This window comes from Mobula hypostoma, chromosome 4 (assembly GCF_963921235.1).
Source record: "Mobula hypostoma chromosome 4, sMobHyp1.1, whole genome shotgun sequence".
Lineage (NCBI taxonomy): Eukaryota > Metazoa > Chordata > Chondrichthyes > Myliobatiformes > Myliobatidae > Mobula > Mobula hypostoma.
This window is the reverse complement of record NC_086100.1, coordinates 149,178,865-149,199,679: the sequence shown is the minus strand read 5'-3', so window position 1 is coordinate 149,199,679 and position 20,815 is coordinate 149,178,865. Positions and strand designations below refer to the sequence as shown.

The 20,815-nt window shown below is 41.7% G+C and overlaps 1 protein-coding gene across 2 annotated transcripts in view; it reads right to left on the bottom strand.

Annotated features, from left to right (window-relative positions):
• LOC134345665 (golgin subfamily B member 1-like) overlaps positions 1-20,815 on the bottom strand; it is a 155,219-nt gene that overhangs the window by 49,811 nt on the left and 84,593 nt on the right. For both annotated transcript variants that reach the window (XM_063046688.1, XM_063046687.1), the window contains exons 19-22: positions 17,428-17,634; positions 13,806-14,196; positions 12,118-12,248; positions 5,036-5,089 (exon numbers count right to left, since the gene is read on the bottom strand). In XM_063046688.1, the coding sequence (XP_062902758.1) occupies positions 5,036-5,089; positions 12,118-12,248; positions 13,806-14,196; positions 17,428-17,634 (783 nt within the window). The remainder of the gene's footprint in view (positions 1-5,035; positions 5,090-12,117; positions 12,249-13,805; positions 14,197-17,427; positions 17,635-20,815) is intronic.

Below are 20,815 nucleotides of genomic sequence, written 5' to 3'. Positions count from 1 at the left end.
GCCATGGAAGTAAGAAAAGGGGGGAGAAGCACCAGAGGGAGGCAATGGGCAGGCAAAGGGATAAGGTGAGAGACGGAAAAGAGATGGGGAATGGTGAGGGGGAGGACATTACCTGAAGTTGCAGAAATCGATGTTCATGCCATCAGGTTGGGAGACTACCCAGAAGGAATATAAGGTGTTGTTCCTCCAACATGTGTGTAACTTCATCACCAGAGTAGAGGAGGCCACTGATTGACATATCGGAATGGGAATGGTGGCCACTGGGAGATCCCACTTCTTCTGGCAGTGAAGTGGTCTCTCAATTTACACCAGAAACAATAGATGACCCCTACAGACTCACAGGTGAAGTGTCGCCTCACCTGAAAGGACTATTTGGGGTCCTGAATTGTACTGAGGGAGGAGGTGTAGGGGCAGGTATAGCACTTGTTCCGCTTGCAAGGACAAGTGCCAGGAGGGAGATCAGTGGGGAGGGACAAATGGACAAGGGAATCATGTAGGGAGCAATCCTGCAGAAAGCAGATTGTGGGGGGAGGAACAGATATGCTTGGTGGTGGGATCCCGTTAGAGATGGCGGAAGTTCCAGAGAATTATGTGCTGGATGCGGAGGCTGGTGTTCCTTTCAGGCTAATACCCTGTTAGTCACATCAAAGTATTAATTATTATTTTATAATTAACATGGTTTCCAATGAAATATGAGATCTCACTTTCATATTTTAATTGTTGAAGATTTTAGAGTGTAACATTTAAAGTATAAAAAAAACCCTTCCTTTTAGTCTTCCTTCTGCCTCCTCTATTTGTCCTCTGTAAGTTACTCAATATTGAATTTAAACTTCCTTTGTATGGTCTATCTCAATCCTTCAGCCTAATTCAGTAGAGAGCTACATGCTAGTTTATCCTACTCACTCAGCTTTCAAATGCCCAGTATTAGTTATAACCTTTGTTGGCAGCTCATGTTTTCAGCAGACTGCAGACGGTGGCAAGTGTCATTGCAATCCCTGTGCAAAGGGTCAAATTAACAAACAGCTAAGCTGTCATATCCCTGTTTTAGGTGCAGATTCTAGATTTCAAAAATCTTTTATATTCTGCCAAATATTAATAAATTTCAAATGCAAAACATTAATTTGCAACTACTCTGGTACATTTTTAGTAGCTTAGTTTCTTTCTCCCTTTCAATCGTAAGTTTTACAGTAAGTTCTTGATGCAGCATTGGAGCTTTAGTAGACTGTGCAGTATCCAACAAATGGATCAATTTATTTGCCATTGCCTACATCAAAAATAATTCACTTGTTTTTGTGTGACATTTTGAAAACATAATATCATATGATATTTCAATAAATATTAATGATAATGGAATGAATTGTCTCTGCCTTGTAAGGAACTTCTCTGTCTACAGGTTGGCTTGGCTTTTCTTCAAAAGGCACAGGATACATCAACGTTCCTCTTCCGATTCCACCTACCACCTAGTACTTCTTCCTCCCCTCCCTCCCACCTTCTTACTCTAACTTCTTTTTCCAGTACTGATGAAGGGTCTCAGTCTGAAACATCGACTGTTTACTCTTTTCCATAGATGCTGCCTGGCCTGCTGAGTTCCTCCAGCATTCTGTGTGTGTTGCTTGGATTTCCAGCATCTGCAGATTTTCCTGTGTGTGAGGTAGTGTTCGTGGGATCAAAGTCCTTTCCAAAATTGGATGGCAGAGGGGAAGAAGCTGTTCCTTAATCACTGAGTGTGTGCTTTCAGGTTTCTGTACCTCTGTCCTGACGGTAGCAATGAGAAGAGGGTATGTCCTGGGTGGTGGGGTGCTTAACGATGGAAGCCGCTTTTCTGAGGCACCACTCCTTGAGGATGTCCTGGATACTACAGAGGTTAGTACCCATGATGAAACTGAATAATTTTACAACTGTCTGCAGCTTACTTCAATCCTGTGCATCATAGATCATAGTCAGGAGCTTAACATTCAAGGATGCACGTTGTATTGAAAGGACAAACAAGTAACAGAGGTGGTAAGGTGGTTCTGTTCATAAAATAAACCAAACCCTGAGATGTGGATAGAGTAAGAAACTGCAAGGGTAAAAAGACCCTGATGGGAATAATATACAGGCCTCCAAACAGTAGCCAGGATGTGGGATATAAATTACAACAGAAGATACAAGACTATTGTAATAGAAAAACAATACGATGATAGTGATGAGGGATTTCAATGTGCAGACAGCTTGGGAAAATTAGGTTGGTATGGGATCTTAATGGAGGTAATTTGTAGAATGCCTTTGAGATGGCTTTTAAGAGCAGATGAGGTTCAACCCCCTAGGTTAAAGGCAATTCTGGATTGGATGCTGTGTAATGAACCAGATTTGATAAGGCAGTTTGTATAAGAACCCTTAGGAGCCTGTGATTGTAATATGATAGAATACATCCTGCAGCTTGAGAGGGGGAAGATAAAGACAGATGTATAAGTATTATAGTGGAGTAAGGGAATTTCAGAAGCATGAGAGAGGAGCTGGCCAAACTTGATTGAAAGGGACACTAGCAGGGATGATGGCAGAATAGCAAGTGGCTGGAGTTACTGGGGCAATTTGGAAGGTGAAGGACAGATACGTGCCAAAGATAAAGTAGTATTCTAAAGAGAGGATGAGGTAACAGTGGCTGACAAGGGAAGTCAAAGACAGCATAAAAGCAAAAGAAAGGGTATATAATATAGCAAAAATTAGTGGGAAGTTAGAGGATTGGAAGCTTTTAAAAACCAAAAAAAGGCAATTAAAAAGCCATTTGGAGAGAAAAGTTGAAATATGAAGTTAAGCTAGCCAATAGTATAAAACGGGATACCAGAAGTTTTTTTCCCCAAATATATAAAGAGTAAAAGAGAGGCAAGAGTGGATATTGGACCACTGAGAGGTAGCAATGGTGGACAAAGAAATGGCAGACAAACTTAATAAGTATTTTGCATCAGTCTTCACTGTGGAAGACACCAGCCATATGCCAACAATTTGAGAGTGTCAGAGGGTAGAAGTGAGTGTTGTTCCCATTACAGAAGGGAAGGTGCTTGGTCCGAAGGTAAATAAGTCACCAGATGAACTACACCCCACGGTTCTGAAGGAGGTGGCCGAAGAGATTATGGAGGCATTATTCATGATCTTACAAGAATCTCTAGATTCTGGAATGGTTTTGGAGGATAGGAAAATTACAAGTATCATGCCACTCTTTAAGAAGACAGGGAGGCAGAAGAAAGGAAATTATAGGCCAGTTAACCTAAATTCAGTGGTTGGGAATATGCTGGAGGTCATTATTAATGATGAGGTTTCGGGGTACTTGGAGGCACATGATAAAGTAGGCCAAAGTCAGCATGGTTTCCTAAAGAGGAAGTTTTGCTTGACAAATCTTTGGAATTGTTTGAGGAAATAACAGGCAGGATAGAGTCAGTGGATGTTATTTACCTGGATTTTCAGAATGCCTTTGACAAGGTGCCAACCACGAGGCTGCTTAACAAGATAAGGGTCCACGGTATTACAGGAAAGATACTAGCATGGATAGAAGCTTGGCTTACTGGCAGGAGGAAAAGAATGGGAATAAAAGGAGCCTTTTCTGGTTGGCTTCCGGTGACTAGTGGTGTTCCACAGGGGTCATTATTGGGACTGCTTCTTTTCATACTATACAACAATTTGGGTGACAGAATTGATGGGTTTGAGGCCAAGCTTTCAGATGATACAAAGATCTGTGGAGTGTTGAGGAAGCAGAGAGTCTTCAGAGGGATCTAAACAGATTGGGGGAATGGGTAAAGCAGTGGCAAATGGAATAAAGTGCACAGTCGGGCTCTTTGGTAGAAGGAAAAGAGGTGTAGATCATTTTCTAAATGGGGAGAAAATTCAAAAATCAGAGGTGCAAAGGGACTTGGAAGTTCTTGTGCAGAATTCCTTAAAGATTAACTTGCAGGTTGAGTCAGTGGTAAGGAAAACAAATGTAATGTTACCATTAATTTTGAGCGGACTAGAATATAACAGTAAGGATATAATGCTGAGGCTTTATAAGGAATTGAGCAGCCACACTTAGAGTATTGTGAGCAGTTTTGAGCCCCTTATCTAAGGACGGATGTGCTGACATAGGAGAGGGTCCAGAGGAGGTTCATAAGAATGATTTTGGGAATGATTTTTAACATATGAGTGGCATTTGATGGCTCTGGTCTTTTACTTGCTGGAGTTTAGAAGAACAAGGGGGGGATTTCATTGAACCTAATTGAATATTGAATGGCCTAGATGGAGTGGGACAGGCTAGGATCAGAGAGCACAGCCTCAGATTAGAGGGATGTCCATTTAGATCAGAGATGAGAGAGGATTTTCTTTAGCCAGAGGCTGGTGAATCTGTGGAATTCATTGCCATGGTCGGTTGTGGAGGTCCAGTCATTGAGTATATTAACAACAGAGGTTGCTAGGTTCTTGATTAGATAGAGTATCAAAGGTTACGTGGGAGAAGGCAGGAGAATTGGGTTGAGAGGGATAATAAATTAGTCAAGATGAAAAGCGGAGCAGTCTCGATTGTCCCTATGGCCTAATTCTGCTCCTATGTCTTATTGTCTTACAGGAGACTAACAAAGAATAAATGCGAAAATAATTAGAGGATGACAGCTTTAGTGCCGTTGATAAAATACAGACATGTTGAAATGATTAAGTGTCACAGTTAAAGGTTTAATTAGATGTGGCTATATACAATGGAAGCTTCTCTACATATAGCCCTATAATGTAACTATGTTGTATGTATTACTCTATGTAGAAAAAACAATAATTCTATATGTACAATGCTTCATATTGAACAGAACAGAACCATAATTACTCAATCATATACTGAAATTATACAGTACTATTTCAAACATAATTTTTCTTCATAATGAAATCTCACTAATCTTTATTACCGAAAAACATTACACAATGACTGTTTAAAATACATTTTGGAAGCACTCTCATGAATTAAATATTTAATTTAAGGAAAGATAAACAGTCCTTTCTTAGACATAACAGTGAGGAGTGTAAGTGAATACAAAAGCCTCACCTTTGTGCAAACTGATCCTGTTACTGACTTGTGAAACTCTCCATTGATGAATATCTGCCAAGTAAAATAAACATCTCAATTTTATGGAAATTTCAACAATTTATTGCAAATTTGAAAATTATTTGTGCATATCAGAGGTCTATGCTTTAGAATATCATGAAATTGAAAAGATAATAGGTCCAGAATTAATTTTTAAACACATAAATATTGTTGGAGAAAAGGAGGAGTGAGGCATGACTCTGCTTCAAATTCCTGAAAAAAAAAGTCAAGTTAGAAATCTTGGTTTCAGTAGAATGAGGAATGCAGCAAGGAGCATGCACTAAGAATAACTCAAAAATAAAAGAGGTAATTAGGAAGGTTAATCCGAGGAAGATGACCATAATGGCACAGATAGAATGTGCATTTGAAAAAGTTAGTGTGCTTCTCAGTTCTGTCCATGTATGGTAGTAAAACTAATTTTAAATTGAGAGTCATTAAGTTATACAGCATGGAAATTGTGCCTTTGACCCAACTTGTCCGTACTGACCAGGGTGCCTTCCTAAACTGAATCCATTCACCTGCATTTGGCCCAAATCCCACTACACCATTCCTATCCAAGCACCTGTCCAAATGTATTTTAAACTTTGTAATTATCATCTCATCTACATAGAGTAATACATACAACATAGTTACATTATAGGGCAATATGTAGAGAAGCTTCCATTGTGTGTAGCCACATCTAATTAAACCTCTACCATCTTCTCTGGTAGCTTGTTCCACATGTTCACTAACCCCTGTGTGGGAAAACTTGCCTGTCAGATCCTCTTTGAATCTTTCCCCTTAAAATAGTCCTCTAGTGTTAGACACCCATACACTGGGAAACTCACCCTTCACGCTACCTATGCACTTCATGATTTTATAAACCTCTGTAAAGTTACCACTCAGCCCCCTTCCCTGCAGGAAAATTAGCTCCAGCCTAACCAAACCTCCCATCATTACTCAAGCCTTCCACTCTCTGCAACATTCTTGTGAGTCTTTTCTGTACCTTCTCTAACTTAGTCACATTTTTCCTGTAGCATTGCAACCAGAACTGCATAGAATAATCAAGGGTGTATTTTCACCAATGTCTCATCCAGCTATATCATGAATTCTCAACTCATATACTCAAGCCTTGTCCAAATAAGGTAAGTGTAGGAGACATGCATCTGTTCTCTATGTGTTGTGCATTTATTTTGTTTATTAGAGTAACTAGTCACATGAGTGGAGGCATGGTAAAAGTGAAGGGAATAACTTAAGGATTCATGCTTTGTTCTTGGCAGTTTTTTGCTTGGGACTGGCAGATATTGTATCTTTTGCTGATCACTCAAGTTCGCTCAATGACATTCAGATGTGCTTATCTTACATCAAAGTCGCTGGTGAACGCAGCAGGCCAGGCAGCATCTCTAGGAAGAGGTACAGTCGACGTTTCAGGCTGAGACCCTTCGTCAGGACTAACTGAAGGAAGAGCTAGTAAGAGATTTGAAAGTGGGAGGGGGAGGGGGAGATCCAAAATGATAGGAGAATACAGGAGGGGGAGGGATGGAGCCAAGAGCTGGACAGGTGATTGGCAAAGGGGATATGAGAGGATCATGGGACAGGAGGCCCAGGGAGAAGGAAAAGGGGGGGTGAACCCAGAGGATGGGCAAAGGGTATAGTCAGAGGGACAGAGGGAGAAAAAGGAGAGTGGGAGAAAGAATGTGTGTATAAAAATAAATAACGGATGGGGTACGAGGGGGAGGTGGGGCATTAGCGGAAGTTTGAGAAGTCAACGTTCGAGCCATCAGGTTGGAGGCTACCCAGACGGAATATAAGGTGTTGTTCCTCCAACCTGAGTGTGGCTTCATCTTTACAGTAGAGGAGGCCATGGATAGACATGTCAGAATGGGAATGGGATGTGGAATTAAAATGTGTGGCCACTGGGAGATCCTGCTTTCTCTGGCGGACAGAGCGTAGGTGTTCAGCAAAGCGGTCTCCCAGACTGCGTCGGGTCTCGCCAATATATAGAAGGCCACATCGGGAGCACCAGACGCAGTATATCACTCCAGCCGACTCACAGGTGAAGTGTCGCCTCACCTGGAAGGACTGTCTGGGGCCCTGAATGGTGGTAAGGGAGGAAGTGTAAGGGCATGTGTAGCACTTGCTCCACTTACAAGGCTAAGTGCCAGGAGGGAGCTCAGTGGGGAGGGATGGGGGGGACGAATCCCAGTGGCCACACATTTTAATTCCACATTCCATTCCCATTCTGACATGTCTATCCACGGCCTCCTCTACAGTAAAGGTGAAGCCACACTCAGGTTGGAGGAACAACGCCTTATATTCTGCCTGGGTAGCCTCCAACCTGATGGCATGAACATTAACTTCTCTAACTTCCGCTAATGCCCCACCTCCCCCTCGTACCCCATCCGTTATTTATTTTTGTACACACATTCTTTCTCTCACTCTCCTTTTTCTCCCTCTGTCCCTCTGACCATACCCTTTGCCCATCCTCTGGGTTTTCCCCCCCACCTTTTCCTTCTCCCTGGGCCTCCTGTCCCATGATCCTCTCGTATCCCCTTTGCCAATCACCTGTCCAGCTCTTGGCTCCATCCCTCCCCCTCCTGTCTTCTCCCATCATTTTGGATCTCCCCCTCCCCCTCCCACTTTCAAATCTCTTACTCACTCTTCCTTCAGTTAGTCCTGACGAAGGGTCTCAGCCTGAAACATCGACTGTACCTCTTCCTAGAGATGCTGCCTGGCCTGCTGTGTTCACCAGCAACTTTGATGTGTGTTGCTTGAATTTCCAGCATCTGCAGAATTCCTCTTGTTTGTGCTTATCTTACACTTGGATATACTTAAATTTCATCACTTCAGGATTGTATGTTTGCTCATTGCTAATAAAGGATTGCATACGTATTCCTCAACTTTTGAAGCAATAATTACAGAAGCTGGGGGCGCACCATGTAAGTTTGACAAATCCATGGGGTTGCTGCAGGCAGCATCTAGTGTTTTGGTTTTGCCACTACAATAAGTATTTCATATGGCTTCTTCACCAACATGTTTACCTGTGTCCCCACGTTCAGGGAACTATGTACTTGTACTCCTAAGTCTCTCTGTCTACAACACTCTCTTGCCATTCACTGTGCAAGTCTTGCACTGCTTTATCTTTCCAAAATACATTACCTTAATTAATTAAATAAGGCCCTTACCTTAATTAAATTTCATCAGCAATTCTATGGCCCTTCTCCCAGTTAGCCTAGATCCTGTTGTGACCTTAGGCAATCTTCCTCAATGTCCATCCCGCAACCAATTTTGGTGACAACTGCAAACTTACTAATCATGCCACTTATATTCTCATCCAAATCATTAATTTGCTGTATATGGCAAACAGCAGGGAACCCAGCATTAATCCCTGTGGTAGACCACTTGTTTTCGGTCTGAGAAACAACCCTCTACTTCCATCCTCTGACTCCTTCCACCAAAGCAATTTTGTATCTAATTCAATTGGCTAAATCACCCTAGATCCCATATGATCTAACTTTTCCAATCAGCTAACGTGGGATCCTGTCAAAAGTCTAGCTAAACTCCAAGTAGTCTCTGTTTACCTTAGGTCAGTACTCCCCAGATTCCATCAGAACGTGGACTTTGCAACGAGGGGCGAGAATGCGTTGGATCTTGTTTACACAAACATTCCCAATGCATACTGGGTGGAGCCCCGCCCCCACCTTGATTACTCAGACCACACCTCTGTTATGCTAATCCCAGCATACAGCCCGTTCATCAGGTGCTCCAGACCAGTTCAGAAGCAGGTGAAAACCTGGCCAGCAGGAGCCATCTCTGCTCTCCAAGACTACTTTGAGCACACTGACTGGCACATGTTCAGGGAGGCTGCAACCGATGGTGACTCTACCAACTTAGAGGAGTACACGGCATCAGTGACTAGCTACATCAGCAAGTGCATTGATGACGTCACTGTGGCTAAGACCATCACTATACGCACTAACCAGAAGCCATGGATGACCGCGGAGGTGCCTGCGCTGCTGAGAACCCGTGACTCCGCCTTCAGAGCAGGCAACGAGGTAGTCCTAACAACAGCGAGGGCCAAACTGTCCCGGGCCGTCAGAGAGGCAAAGCGTGCACATGCCCAGCGAATCCACAGCCATTTCCAGGACAGTGGTGACATGCGGTGCATGTGGAAGGGCATCCAGGACATCACCAACTACAGGACAACATCACCTGCCTGTGCTGGTGATGCCTCTCTCCCAGATGCGCTGAACAACTTCTACGCTTGGTTTGAGGCGAATAATGACGTGACGGCGAGGAAAACCACCCCTCCTCCAAATGACCAGGTGCTGTGTCTTACCGTGGCCGATGTGAGGAGAACCCTGCTCAGGGTCAACCCACGGAAGGTTGCTGGACCAGACAATATTCCTGGCAGAGTGCTTAGAGGATGTGCAAACCAGCTAGCAGATATTCTCTCTGACATCTTCAACATCTCCCTAGCAGTGCCGTCGGTCCAACATGCTTCAAGGCCGCCACCATCGTCCCCGTGCCGAAGAAGTCTTCAGTGTCCTGCCTCAATGACTACCGTCCCGTTGCACTCATATCCATCACCATGAAGTGTTTTGAGAGGCTCGTCATGAGGCACATCAAGACCCTGCTGCCTCCCTCACTGGCCCCCCTGCAGTTCGTGTACCGTCCCAACCGTTCAATAGACGATGCCATTGCCATCACCCTCCACCTGGCCCTAACCCACCTGGACAAAAAAGACACGTACGTTCGAATGCTGTTCATAGACTTCAGTTCAGCATTCAACACAATCATTCCTCGTAAACTGATTGGAAAGCTGAGCCTGCTGGGCCTGAACACCTCCCTCTGCAACTGGATCCTAGACTTCCTGACTGGGAGACCTCAGTCAGTCTGGATTGGAAGCAGCATCTCCAACACCATCACACTGAGCACAAGGCCCCCCAGAGCTGTGTGCTCAGTCCACTGCTGTTCACTCTGCTGACCCACGACTGTGCTGCAACACACAGCTCGAACCACATCATCAAGTTCACCGATGACACGACCGTGGTGGGTCTCATCAGCAAGAACGATGAGTCAGCATACAGAGAGGAAGTGCAGCGGCTAACGGACTGGTGCAGAGCCAACAACCTGTCTCTGAATGGGAACAAAACAAAAGAGATGGTTGTTGTCTTCAGGAGGACATGGAGTGACCACTCTCCTCTGAACATCGATGACTCCTCCGTAGAGATCACTAAGAGCACCAAATTTCTTGGTGTTCACATGGCGGAGAATCTCATCTGGTGCCTCAACACCAGCTCCATAGCAAAGAAAGCCCAGCAGCGTCTCTACTTTCTGTGAAGGCTGAGAAAAGTCCATCTCCCACCCCCCCATCCTCACCACATTCTACAGAGGTTGTATTGAGAGCATCCTGAGCAGCTGCATCACGGCCTGGTTCGGAAATTGCACCATCTCGGATCACAAGACCCTGCCGCGGATAGTGAGGTCAGCTGAGAAGATCATCGGGGTCTCTCTTCCCGCCATCACAGACACTTACACCACATGCTGCATCCGAGAAGCAAACAGCATTATGAAGGACCCCACGCACCCCTCATATAAACTCTTCTCCCTCCTGCCATCTGGAAAAAGGCACCGAAGTATTTGGGCTCTCACGATCAGACTATGTAACAGTTTCTTCCCCCAAGCCATCAGATTCCTCAATACCCAGAGCCTGGACTGACACCAACCTACTGCCCTCTACTGTGCCTACTGTCTTGTTTATTATTTACTGTAGTGCCTGCACTGTTTTGTGCACTTTATGCAGTCCTGGATAGTTCTGTATCTAGTGTAGTTTTTGTGTTTTTTCTTACGTAGTTCAGTGTAGTTTTTGTATTGTTTCATGTAGCACCATGGTCCTGGAAAACGTTGTCTCATTTTTACTATGTTCTGTACCAGCAGTTATGGTTGAAATGACAATTAAAAAGTGACTTGGCTTGACTTGACTGTTATGGTTAATCCTTTTGCTCATATTTTCCAAAAACACACTCAAATGCTTGAGATATCATTTCCCACACATAAAGCCACCTGTCCCTAATCAGTCCTTGCATATAGATCCTTTCATTTAATCTCCCCTCCAGTAACCTTCTCACCACTAATATTAGGCTCACCAGCCTGTATATTTCTGGCTTGCTTTTGCAGTTCAACATTTTTTTGTTTCCTGGTACCACATCCATGGATAAGGAGGATACAAACATCTCCGTCACAGTCCCAGCAGTTTGTTCCCTTGCTTCCAGTAACATTTTAGGATTCACTTGGTCAAGCTGCAGGGATTTAGCTACCTGTATATGCTCAAGACTACCAATCTCATCTCTTTCACAACATCTGTTTCAGAACATCACTGTTCTCTTCCCTGAACTCTGCAGTTTCCATGACATTCCATGACCAGACATAAAAAACTCCTATTACACAATACATGAAATTCCAGAACAATATGTTAGAATATAAGGACCACTTACTGAGGTTTGAATTGATATTTGGTTTTGTTTTAATTTGCCATACTTGAGGGGAGGTTGCATCACTAACTCAGCATTTGCCTAGAGTAACTCATTTGGCATTACTCTATAATCCAAGGTAAATAAAGACAATGCAAATGGCTCCTTCTGTGGACAGGCATAAGAAACTACAGGTGCTGGAATCTGGAGCAACAAACAAAATGCTGGAGGAACTCAGCAGGTTTGATAATATCTGTCGAGAGAAATGACCTAAAACGTCAACTGTCTATTACCCTGCTCAGATATTGCATGACCCATCGAGTTCCCCCAACATGTTGTTTGCTGCTCCTTTTCTACAGAAGCAGAACCCCTAACATTATTACCAGTTGGTCACAACTAATATGACATTGATCATCCAACATCTTAAACCTGAGTCAACTAAGTTTGACTAATGTGAAATAATAATAAATTCATTTTCATTGGCAGCCTACTTTCTTAAAACATCAACATTCTAGCCTACTAGTTTCCATTTTTTAAAATCTAAGATTTAAATAATTCTAATTATTTTGCATGTCTCAGTCTCTTACGTACTCTGTAACCTTGAACACATGTTCCATTGCTGCATCCCATTTCATCCATTGAAGGCTTCTCCCAGACAACCATCAAGCCATTCTGGCCGACTCTGTCAGTAATACGCACTGAGTCAACTGGAGCAGGAGGTTCTGGGGAAAAGAGGGCAGTACAAAACTTGTGAATAGAACAGAAGCTCCCTAAATCAAGTAAACTGTCCTAGACTCAGCTGTCAGAAGAATATTTTTTTTTAAATTACACGCTCGCTGACACCCGATGACATACATTTCCCTTAATGCATTGTTAACTTGGTTTACTTTTTGCACCATATGATCCTTTTAGCAACTATAGGTTTGATCTACATCTACTAAGTATGTGGAGCCAATGGCTAGATGACCCTGCTGGGTCTGCTGGATCAGTAGTTGGACACTTAGACTGCACTGATCCAGAGGATGGTCATAACTAAGACCATAAGACATAGGAGCAGAATTGAGCCATTTGGCCCATTGAGTCTGCTCTGCTATTCCATCACGGCTGATCCCGGATCCCACTCAACCTCATACACCTGCCTTTTCGCCATAACCTTTGATGCCCTGACCAATCAGGAAACTATCAAATTTTCGCTTTAAATATACCCAAGGTCTTGGCCTCCACAGCTGTCTGTGGTGGATAACTCCATAGATTAACTACTCTCTGGCTAGAAAAAAATCTCTCTTTACCTCTGTTCTAAAGGGTTGCCACTCAATTTTGAGGCTGTGCTCTCTAGTTCTGGACACCCTCACCATAGGAAACATCCTCACCACATCCACCCTACCTAGTCCTTTCAACAGTAGGTGTCAATGAGATTCCCCCTCCATTCTTCTAAATTCCAGTGAGTACCGTCCCAAAGCTGGCAAATGCTCTTCATATGTTAACCCCTGCATTCCCGGAATCATCGTCGTGAACCTGCTCTCGACTCTCTCCAATGATAACACATCCTCTCTGAGCTATGGGTCCCAACACTGTTGACAATACTCCAAGTGCGGCCTGACTATAATCCTCTGAATACTTCTCCAGTGGCAATCTGTTGCAGCACAGTTTAGTGAAAGTTGGACTGAGCAGCTCAAATAGATATGGCTCAGTGTGGAAAGGGGCTAAGTCCATAAAAAAAAGGTAAACATTTATTTCAAGGGTCCATTCTGCCTGCAGAGTCTGCCCCACCACTTGAAAATTCCGGATTTATTAACTATCCAGTTGCACCATTTTTCCATCACAAATCTAATAAGAGAAAGGAAGAGCCTCCACTCCTATGTAACCAACTGGAAATTTTTGGAAGAATCAGAATCAGATTTAATATCACCAGCATATGCTGTGCAATTGGTTAACTTTGTGGTTGAAGTACAATACAATACATGATAAATATAGAAAGAAAAACTGAATTACAGTGTGTATATATTAAAATGGTTCAGTTCAAATAAGTAGCGCAAAAACAGAAATAAATAAAAAAAGTAAGTTCTCATCAGACTGGTTATCACAAATCAGGAAAAAGTCTAGTCTATTAAAGAACTGAAAATGATAAATCTTATCTACAGATGATAATGAATCCATTTATTTGTGGTCTATCCCCAGCACATCCTTAAGTTGTGTTGGTTGCTAATGCAAATGACGCACTTCGCTATAAGTTTTGATGTACGTGTTAAAATAATGAAACTGAATCTGAAAAAAATTACCTTGTTCCATCTCTGATGGTCGCCATTCCCCAGATGCATGCCTCTTGCTGTGCTCTTTATGATTTGATGCACATCTATCTGACAGGTTGCTAGCTGCTGTCATTTCTACATGTGTGTCACTCTCTCCAGAGGTCATTATGCTTTTTATGTCACTTGCATCATTGTATGCCTGGTCATATGTCATCTCAAAGCGATCCTCGGAAATGCAATAAAATTGCTCAGTAAACTTTGATGGGCACGGTTGTTCCTTCCCCTTTTCTGTAGCTTGCTTTTGAGCCATAAGGTTAGAATATTGCATTTCATTACACTGAGATACACTGAGCTGTGAAGTACCTTTGTTACGTATAGCAGGAGTGGATGGTGAATCAGGACTTGCCTTTGTGAAGGTCACCTATGGAGGTAATATGATTCACGTTAGAAGATGAGGAACAATGACAGAAGTAGACCAAGCAACCCACTGAGAGTGCTCTGCCATTCAATAAGGTCATAGCTGATCCAATCTTAGGCTCAACACTACGTTCTCCCTCTCTTCCCATATTACTTGCCTCTTTGTAATTGAAATCTCATTAATAAGGTATTTTATAAAGATTCCACTAACAAGACCTCAGGTACTAACCTGATGATATTACATATTTAAGATATGGTTTTAAGATAATTGGCATTAAACTGGTTGCATCAAGTAGCTATTCAATCAGAAACAGGTAACAATACATAAATACCTCTGAGCAATATATTGACCTATGCCTAAATTTAGTTGTCACCTTGATTAACTGTTATCACCTTTAGCTGTATTTAATTAATCAGCTTTTTGGTTATGGTTTTTACTTACCCATTGGAAGAAATGACTCATCTCTGTCTTTGATATCATGAACAATTCTAAACATCATGAACATTGAGCTCACCTTAAATATCACTTTCCAAAAGTCTTTGTTGCATATAGTTTCAAGGCCATATATATATGTATTTGTCTCTGTATCCTATATACCTCCAATCAAACACCACTTCTTTTAATAATCCTTCTCTTCCCCTATGCTTCACACCCTGTTCTCCTGATCCTCTCAAAATTATTTATTTTTGTCTTTATTTAGAGATACAACGTGGAACAGGGCTGTCTGACCCAACAAGCTGCACTGCCCAGCAGCTCGCCTGTTTAACTCTGGCCTAATCACGGGTCAATTTACATTGACCAATTTACCTACTAGCTGGTAGGCCTTTCGATTGTGGAAGAAAACTGGAGCACCCAGAAGGAGCCCACACGATCACAGAGAGGAACGTACAAACTCCTGACAGATGAGGTCAGAAGTGAACTCTCAACTCTGCACCCTGATCTGTAATAGCTTCCTGCTAACCACTACACTTCCATGGCACCACATCCCATGCACAAAGACCTAATCAGTGCTGGCTTCAATACTCCCAAGTTCCCTTTCTCAAATTCACATATACCACTTCCAATCCCTCCTAAATTCTTCTAAATTACAGTCACTACCTTCAAGGAAATGTGTTTTCATTTCATTTCTAAACTTATTTATTCCCCAAGACTATAAACAAATCACCATCTCACATATACACTCTTACATTCCCAGAGTTTCCCACAGCATCAAGACTGGTCAAGATTATAAACAAATAAAATATGAATGCACTTAAGCCTCACGGCTTCTACTCATCTTGTCAGGTATCTTTCCTGTTAGTGACACATTTGATCAGTTAACACCCCTGCCCTGGGTGCATGTCTGTGTGCCATATCCTGGTGACGTGACAGGTACTGTCTCTACTGAAAACGGTTTTATCATCTACATACTCATGTCTGTTTTAACCCACCCATCGGTCTTGCTTGATTCCTCATACTTCAGTGGCTATTAGCTAAACAGGGTCATGTCTTACCGTGAGATAGCCATCCGCTTGACTCCATTATCACTTACCTTTTGCTGCTTCCTGCCATGTTAATTAGTACATTTGCCTACTCTGTTCCATTGCTTACCTGTATTCAGTGCAGAATATCTCCCTTGCTGCTTCAGGATCATAGCCTTCATGGCCATACAAAGCAGACAGGAACCTTCTGTTCCTTTATTGACTCCCACATTAGCATCTCCACCTTTCATACAGAGTTTTGCTATTCTTCCTAATATTGACCTTCTGATTCCCTCTGCTCACCCCACCACTTCCTCCTATTCTGGTTCGCAGTAAGACCTTTATTATCCACAGAAACTAAACTATGATGACACTGGATATAGGAAGTGAGTATAAGATAAGTATTGGATTGTTCTAGGTAAGATACAATTCAGAGAAGTTAATGATGAAAAGTTACTTGTTGAGATGACTAAACAAGGAGTTTCTACTTTTATATTATTAACACAGCAACACATATGCCATTGTCTTTCACACATTATTTAGTGCCATCCATATGGTAAACACTTATAATTACAGCTGTAACAAACACCATTTTTATTTGTATAATTCTGCACTTTGTTTAACAAAATTAACAGTGACTAGGAGTAGTCCCAGCAACAGCTAAGCACTCATGTGGCAAATCTATGTGTCGGTTATTGAGGTTTAGGTGCTTCCTTGGTCAGCAGGGACCCGTGATGCTCGGGTGTAAAGAGTTTTATGGTGATTCACGGCTTGCCTCACAATCTACCGACAACAAGGTACAAGCTGCTTATATTAAATGATCATGAGGGGCAGACTGAAGAGGAAGATGAGGAGGAATAGCATCAGAAATAAAGGAAAATCTGTTGATGCTGGAAATCCAAGCAATACACACAGAATGCTAGAGGATCTCAGCAGGCCAGGCCGCATCTATGGAAAAGAGTAAACAGTCGATGTTTTGGGCCAAGACCCTTCCTCAGGAATAGAATCAGAGGCTTTCAGGTATTTGGTCTGCACATGGAAAAGGTACTCACTGCCATATAATATTACAGTATCATTGAGTGATGTGACCTAACATCAGACCAGTGCACAGCCCTTACATGATGTCCCTGTTGCTATTTCAGGATGCAGTAAATAATACATCATTTATTTACAGTCCTTCTAACGCCTTCCCCATGAAGATCACCGTAAAAAAAATGAACAGATGCATTGATTCAGAAGGAAGATCCTTGTACAACTCAAAATAAGCTTCCATTTTACATATATTTTATTTTTATTTGTAACTTGAATACTGTAGCAAGCAAACATTGGCTCTAAGCAATCCGATGTATTTGAGTTATTTTGTGAATAGCTTACAAGGTCCTTGCAAAGCTACTAATTCACTTATTGAAATCAACATCTGAAAAATTAGGTAACAAAACAATTCAAGTGTCACAATATCATAGAAATCTCGGCCTCCAAAGTATTCCAATATTAGCCTCTAGTTATTTTCTGCTTGTCTGGGGTCTTATAGGCTTGCTAAAGTTACACTGCTGGAGGTTGACACTGATGATTGTTGGCATGCTGTAGTAAAATTTCAGCTTTTCAATTCCCTGAGGTACCAAATGGGATCCAAGATTTTTCCCAAAGGGGGAAGCAGAGAGAAAATAAAATCAGAATCACTATTTCTTTCAGATTTTATTTATAGTTTGCCTTCAATCTTGAAGCATAATTAAAGATTTTAACATTTCAGCAAAATCATTTGAGAATTATTGACCTGGTGTTTATTAATCTGCTGTTGCCTCTTTGCTTTGGTTCTCCCGGGGTTGCTCATTCTGGGACTTGGCAGTTGATGAAGTTTGTCCATCTCCTCAACAAGAGCAACTGGAACCAATCCGAGTCTCCCGTTTACTTCAGCAGGGTACATCCCATGGCTGTCTGCCATCCCAGTGACATGCACAAAATCTCCAGTAGATAGACTCAGCTAAAGAAGGGGAAGAAATTACATATTATAACATCTCATAATAAAGATTGTTATATTCATTTAAGTACATTCAATTCCTATCTGTCTGAGATTAAATTTAATTAAGGTATCTGAGTGGCAGCTGAAAACAACAGGCACTTTCTCTTGTAGAAAGTGTAGCTTATAAAATTGGCTGAAATCTGTCTTTCTGAGACAGAAGAAAAATACCGTTATGGATCTGAAGATCCCTGTGAAGAATATCCTCAAGGCTCTGAGCTGAAGATCTGCAGTTGAATTGGGAGCTATGAAGTAAAGTGTTAAATCAGGATTCTAAAAACTGAAGACTGCCTTTCAAGCAATTCAGTTGTAAAATTATTCTTTCGCAGAGCAAATGGAGCCTTTGTCTGGTATGCAAAAGAATTTAATCTAAAAATCAAATATTAATCTGAATGGATCCTTTGTGTAGAGGTCACTCATCTTCAAAAATGTGCATATGCTCCTCTACTTGCCCGAGTTGCATGCAGTTGGAGTGTGGGGTGTATGTACAAAATTGATATGCACATTCTAGGGTTGAGAGCAGCACAGACCATTCAGATAGATGCAGATCTTGGCAATAGTTATTTAATAGGCACCAGCCTATCTAGTCAGTAGTGAAGAGTCAGAGGCATTAGCCTTCTGGAAGTTAGAAGCTGCTTTAAGATTTTTCTTCATCTTTGCTCCCATCCCAGCCCTCACTCCTACCTTCTGATAGCAATTGCTCCTCCTGATTTCGGTCTCTGACATCTTACTCCTCTGTCCTCTTCAATGGACCCTCACCCCATCACATCCCTGGACTTCCCTTACTATCTGACAGTGTGCCCAACCTCTCATGTCCTGACCTTCAATCTCCTGATACTTTATGCCTGATCCTCAATGTCCCTGACCTTTCATATTTTGGTCTTCAATCTACCCATCTTCATTGATCCAATGTTGAATGTCTCTGCCTTCCAATTGCTACCCTTCATTGCTTTCCCCACTTCCCCCTTCAATCTGGTTTTCACTAGTTTGGGCCTTTAATCCCCTGCATTCAACGTCCCTGCCTTCAACCCACTGGTCTTCAGTGCATCAGTTCCCTTCTGCTGGCCAGAAAGAACTGCAATCTACAAATCAGTGAATTTGAATGAATCAAGACAGTGGAAGCAGACAGACCAATTGTCTTTGTTCTTGCCATGTGGTCAAGGGAATGGAGGCTACCATTTTGTAAAGCTGGTCTACATCCTTCATTTTATGAACTGGTGTTACTTAGCTGAACCAGTGTTTTAGAATAGACACAATGATGTTTCAGGTAATCTGCTGGACTAGAGGTCATTCCCAAATAGGAAGTTATTTGTGAGGTGTTCTTTGGTTAGACATAACATGCATGTTTGTGAGTGTTGGAGTCTGTGTCTGCCCTGGGTGATTTGAGCTGGTTACTGGTTTGGTAACTAGTTTAGAACAAAGAGCCATAAAACTAGCAGATGTCATTTGTGGAAGAAGGGCAATTAATGGATGCTGGCCTGAACCAGAGCCAATAAGAAGGTGTGATGGGTCAGTCAGATGACCCATAGCCAATAACACTGAAATGCAACATTTGAACTGGTAAGGAATGGCTATAAAAGCAGAGGCTTCAAATGCAAAGTAGTGACAACCCCAGAGATTAATCATCGCAGTATAAGTGTGAGTGACTGTACGTGGAACACGTGGAGAGAGGATCATAACTACAATGCATGTCTGGCCAGTGTAGACTCCTTTGTTACCTTTTCTTTTCTTTGACTATTCAGGACAGTCAGGGAAACAGAGCGGGTGTGTACACAGGTATTTTGTGTATGAATACACGTGCTTGTTAGTTTAGACAATAAAGGTACTTGTTGGTAATCACAAATTCTCTCTGTGCCTCTCTGATCATTATTACTAAGGAATAATCCTTGTAACACTTCAGTGCCCAACTCCAGAAGTCATCACCTGTAACATACCTTATAGAAAAAGATAAAAGAACCATGTGTTGTCCATGCAAATGATCAATATACAAATACAAGTTACAGAATTAAGCAGGGAAAACCACTAATTGGCCTCTAAGAATAAGAAATTAAAACTGAAATTATTCCCAATTAAAGAGTACTGAATTTTCTGTGATTTTTGAGTGGAGGATCAATAGCACCTTTGGTCATTATGTTCAGGGCTGCAGGAAATGCAACATTGGGTTTCCTATTCCATTTATAGCAAGCAGCGAAATCATGTACGTATGTACCAATACAATCTCACATAAAAAGGAAATTAACAAGGCTGTTTAAATTTCACTTATAATCTTTTATGACTATTGGAAGAGAGTCTTTCATCTCATTAGTATCTAGGATAGTTTAGTCTACAATCTTCAGTTATGAGAGCTTCTAGTAAATTTACTTTTAGTGTGGAATTAGTCTGACAGCTTAAGAGATCGATATGTAAATTTTTTTAAACTGTGCTAATCTTTGCAGTAAGAATTTGTTTACGCAACCATCTTTTTAGAGATCTTTTTGAAGTTTGATTGTATTAAGTACAATTATTTGCAGAATACATTAATTTGTTGCATTTGGCATGTTATAATTAATTGAGGAATATCTATATTTCTCTACTTGGCAATTAATAAAAAAACCCAAACAAGAAGGGAGAATCTGACCAGCCCAAGATTACTATGGGCCAAACAATTGTGCCTAACTTGTATATTGTTAACATCTAAACATTAGATACTAATAGGCTTCCACTAGAAAGGGAAAAACAGATGAAAACTACAAAAAACTCCATGTTATAAACTGAGCTACAAAGATCATGCATAGAACCCAGTATTTGCCAACATTTCAATTACCCAGTCATTGACCAGCTGGCCTGAACAGTTTTCAATTCATTCAGCAGATTTTCTGATTTATAAGGGAAAATTTTTGTGCAGCAGGAGGGGTATAAACAAGCCACATTTTTATCCCTCACCGTTGCATTTCATCGTTATGCATCACAATTCATCGCAAGAAAATTATTTTAGCTGCTTTGTAGAAAGAAGGTGGGCTGAGGCTAAGGAAATACTGGTCACTGTTAATTTTCCTTTAGTAGGAGTGGTGTAATAGGGCTAATAAGATTGCACTATGTGGTCCTGATCCCCCTACTAGCTTTGTTCTGTGTGGTTATAAATATAATATCGAAGGGCTTGAGGAAG